The sequence below is a fragment of the Diospyros lotus genome, chromosome 14 (assembly GCF_014633365.1).
Source record: "Diospyros lotus cultivar Yz01 chromosome 14, ASM1463336v1, whole genome shotgun sequence".
Taxonomy (NCBI): Eukaryota; Viridiplantae; Streptophyta; class Magnoliopsida; order Ericales; family Ebenaceae; genus Diospyros; species Diospyros lotus.
In genome coordinates this window covers 9,596,987-9,601,617 of record NC_068351.1, presented here as the reverse complement: position 1 = coordinate 9,601,617, position 4,631 = coordinate 9,596,987, and the positions used below count along the sequence as shown (strand labels likewise).

Genomic DNA, 4,631 nt, shown 5'->3' with positions numbered 1-4,631 from the left:
TCCTGATTTGGGCTGTCTCTAAGCATATGCATCTAAACTCTGAAGTACAGCATGAGGATTGCCCCTTCTTTTCTGCATCAATTTTATTATTGCATGTTGTTTGCAATCATTTATTGGTGGCTTCGCTCAGTGGTCAGAGTAGGAGGCTTGGTGGTAAAATATTGATCTCTCTACCCTTCCGTCACTGCAACAATTAGGCCACACGGAAGAAAGTTCACTACTGGCTATGTTTGGAATTACAGGAAGGGAAAATAAATATTCTTGTATCTAAACAAAATGATATTTTCATATAAAAAAATATTAAATGACATGATAATTGTAAATCTTCTACAATTATGAATTAGTCTGATGAGTGTCTTGTTTGTCAAATCATGTTCATTAATGAACTAAATTATTTTCTATAAAAGTTCCATACACTTGGGCCGCCCAGGGCATAGGCTGTCTAGACAGCTGTCTAAGGTCTATGGCCCAGGGCATAGGCTGTCTAGGCAGCTGTCTAAGGTCTAATTTTTAGTCACTTAGGTCATGTTTATTTTAATTTTTAATTTTTAAATTAATTAAAAATAATAAATTTAAAAATTGAAAAGACTTTAAGGCCATACACATTTCAAATTATTATAAATTTTTAATTAATTTCAATATCGTCTCTTTTTTTTATCAATAATTAATCTCATCAGTATTAATATAATTTTTAATTAATCTCAATCTCTCACGTTCCTTTATTAATAATCAATCTCATTCTTATATGCTTGGCAGTGACATCCATCCCCTCATAATTATTTTATATATTTTTAATTAATCTCAATCTTTCTCTTATATAATTGTATCACAATTATTTTCATGCGTCTGCCAGTGGTTACAACTCCATTGTCTTCCTTAATTCCTTTCCTTTTTTTTTTTTTTTTATCTATCTATTGTCACTAGCATCTATCATCAATTTGTGCAGGCGTAAGTCCTTAATTTAATTGATTTTACAACTACCTCTTCTCTTCAGCAATTTCATTTTCGTCTTCATCATCTCGTTGTGTGACTTATCAAGTATATCTTTTGATTTTTTTATTAGCCCTTAAATTATTAATTAATTATATATATATATTTCAATATTTTGTATCCCTAAGATATTAGTGAATCTATACTAACGTATTGACAATAGTATCTATTGAAAAATATATGTTAGAACAAATTAATTGCTGATTTTTTATTAAAAAATTGTTAAAAGAGTAAATTTAAAGTGAAATATTAAAAATTTTATATAATATATTTTTTTATTCATATTAATTTTATTTTTGAATATTGCCATAATGGCCTCATAAAAAATTTCATTTATGGCCCTTAAAATTTCAAGGCCGTCCTGCTTGTAGGCTTGAAAATTTGAGAGACTCATCTAGCAAGGCCAACTCATAGTACCAAATCACCAATTTGCTCTTGGTATGAGTTCATTTCTTCTTCAGGCTATCATCATATAGAACTTTATGCAACTATTGCGAGTGTGCGACTATACGTAAAAGCCACAAAATAAGAAACAATATCACATGCAATAAAGTTAAAATTGGAGTGTACTAAAAATAATATATGAGAATAATAATTAAAATGGTTTAAATATATAAAAAGACTGATAAAAACACAAATGGAATCTATTAGCAAAGAAATACCAAAAAGAAACGTTGAGAGGCAAGTGGATGAAAAGATGAAATAGAAAAAAATTGTAAAAAAGAAAAAGGAAGATGAAAGAGAACTTGATGGAAAATTCTTAAAATGCGAGAAAAAATAAATTGATTTTATAAAGAATGTGACCATCGATAGAGATGGCTAAAGATTTAAATTTGTCCAATTGACTCTATATAATGGGATTAAGATTTGTAATTGTTACTGTATTACCATTTACCATACAACCATTCTAGAGGAAGTTTCTCCCTCAAAGCAAAACCCTTGTATCATCCCATTCCCTCCACCTTTCTTTTGTAACGGCAGATCTTCCCCATCTTGTCAACCACTTCTCACTAGCTCCCCATCCCATTACCAAATCCCTTCAATTCATAACAAACACACATTTTTGTTGGGGTTTGTATGATATTACAAATCCTGTGATTAATTGAACAATTAGCACATGTTTAGATACTGTCAAAGATGTTCAGGAGAGTGTTGAAAGTGATGGAGACGGTCATAGTCTAAGCATCTTAATGAGTAATTAGTATATATGTGTTACCAGCTATGTACCTCTACGTTAAAAACTGAACGCAGGTGAAATTTCCAGAAGCAACATAAGGTTATGAGAAGGGAAACTTAGCCTATGTTTGGAACTGGAATTATTCTTACATAAAGGAAACCGAAAAGAAAAAGTATTATGTTGAAGTGTTTTTGCACGGTAATTCCTTCAACAAATCCAAGTTCCAAAAAATAGTATTAATCTGTAGCTGCTACTAGCCTTTGTGGGGAAGACTGGGGAAGCTGAAAAGGAAGAAAATGGCAAAGTGTGGAATAGAATCCAGAAGCACCACTAGCACAACTAGGACAAAGAGCTGCAAAGACAGTGATCTCTTTGATTCAATTTCTAACAAAATGCACCACCTATGACAATTCAACTGATATAGCAACAAAATGATAGGTCAATAGAGACTTGATTACATTCAATTCAAAGGAGGAGAGGTTGATTCAAAGTGCCAAAAACAGTCGAATGGTCAGAACAACAGATTTGTCTGCAGACCGCACCTGGAAGAGAACTTCAGGCTAAGTTACACATTTTTGTTCTTGCTCATCTTTGAAGGTGGCCACCGGCCCTTCTTCCTCATGCGGCGCTTCCGCACAAGCTTCTTCCTCCGATGTCTAATCTTCTTTGCCAATTTCATCCTCATCTTCTGCTCAAGCTTCAGTTGCAGCTTGGACTCCAAAGGAAGATTCTCAACCGACACGGCATTATCCTCGTCTTCTGAGGGGGGATCAGCAGCACCGTCAACCCCTAAGGATGATGATGCCTTAACCATCACTGGGCTTCTTTCTTTGAAGAAGATGGACTTGTGTCTAGGCTGAAGAAGATCCAACGATATTGGGCCATGCACGCTGCTGAATTCCTTGTGCAACCTCTTAAAAACTAAAAGGAAAATACCACAGTTACACTTGTACCTTGATGACCTCCTTTACAAACACAAGAGAGCAGCTAATAAAAAGGATTCTTCAAAAGAGAAGCAATTTATCTTTGATTAAAGGGGTTCACAAACAGGGAGATTACCTGTTCGAACAAATGCCTGAATGAAATCCAAGGCAGACTAAAGCTTAAGAAATTTTTTTTTTTTTTCAAAAAAAGTAATAAAAACCAAATAGATAGGTCAGAGTCAGACAAGCAGATGAATGAAGATTGGCGAAGGGTGGTGGGGAGGGCATGCAAGATGATGAAGAGATAAGAAAATGCAGAAACAAAAATGAGACTACAATTACGATTGTGTCATATGAAAGCAAGAAAAGCCTAGAAATAAACGAATGAAACAGGGAAACCGACAATATGCATCTGGAGGATATAAATCATAATGCACAGATAGAAAAGAGGATACATAGAACGAAAAAAATATCAGAGAGAAGAAAAGGGACAGTTGTTGACGCAGTCGGAGCAAAACCCCAAACGAGTGGGAACAACAGCCAATTAATCTCAATTAGGTCAAGGAAAGCTTTCAGGAAATGGGATGAATTGCCTAAAAGACAGATAGATTCCGGTGCATACATTCAGGAACGTCTGAGGTGAATTCTGTTATGCTGGATGGAGACATGGATACAAAAGGAGAAATGAGAAAGAATCGATCATTCTTACGCGGATTCGTGGAGATCATGGCCAAAGTTGATGATAGACATAGTGACGATGATGGCGATGACAAAGAAGAAAGAAATGCCGGATGACTGCCCGTGCCGGTGCCGAAGATCAGAAGAGCCATCTCACTCAGTTCCTCCGGCTTGCTGGCGCGGATAAGATTTTGCACGGAGGAATCCAACGAAAATGGGAAGGAAAAAAAAAAGGCTAAATTGACTTCACACCCTTATACTTGCATTATTTACTCTACATCCCCTTATGCTTCTAACTATAACACACAATACCCTTAATTTCTTGCTTACCGAAATTAAACTGTCAACTGTTTCCATTCTTTCAAAGTTATTTTTATATATTTTTTTAAAAAAGATCTAAAAAAATAAAGGCTATAATCCTCAAATATAGTCTTTCTTTTTGTGAATAATTCAACATATTTTTTCCCATATTTAAATGTTGTAGCCATCTTCATTTTCTATTTTTTATCCTCATTAACATTCTTATTTTATTGTCATTTTTTTTTAATATTTTACGCATGTTATTCATAACTTTTGAAAGATTGACAAAAAAATCCTTAACAAATTATTTTGTGAAAAGTTACTGTGTTGAATATTATTATTATTATTATACAGATATATAATTCAAAATTACATTTTTATTCAAAAATTAAGCAATTTTTCTCGAGATATCCACTTTGATTCATGTAAATTACATCATACAGTAACATTGATGATTCAAAAATCACAATATTACCCAACAAAAAGAGGAAATAAAAAAATCTCATTGTGAACGTTTACATTAACTAATCACAGATGCCCCAAACCCATTCATCGGTACGTTG

General features: G+C 33.6%; 1 protein-coding gene across 1 annotated transcript; it reads right to left on the bottom strand.

The window, feature by feature from the left end:
- Window positions 1-2,455: 2,455 nt before the first annotated feature.
- LOC127790395 (50S ribosomal protein 5 alpha, chloroplastic) lies at window positions 2,456-3,989 on the bottom strand. Its single transcript, XM_052319898.1, has 2 exons — window positions 3,800-3,989; window positions 2,456-3,088 (listed from the first exon to the last, which is right to left on the bottom strand). Exons 1-2 carry the CDS (start codon window positions 3,918-3,920, stop codon window positions 2,733-2,735), a joined length of 477 nt encoding a protein of 158 aa, XP_052175858.1. The 5' UTR covers window positions 3,921-3,989; the 3' UTR covers window positions 2,456-2,732.
- Between the last annotated feature and the right edge of the window lie 642 nt (window positions 3,990-4,631).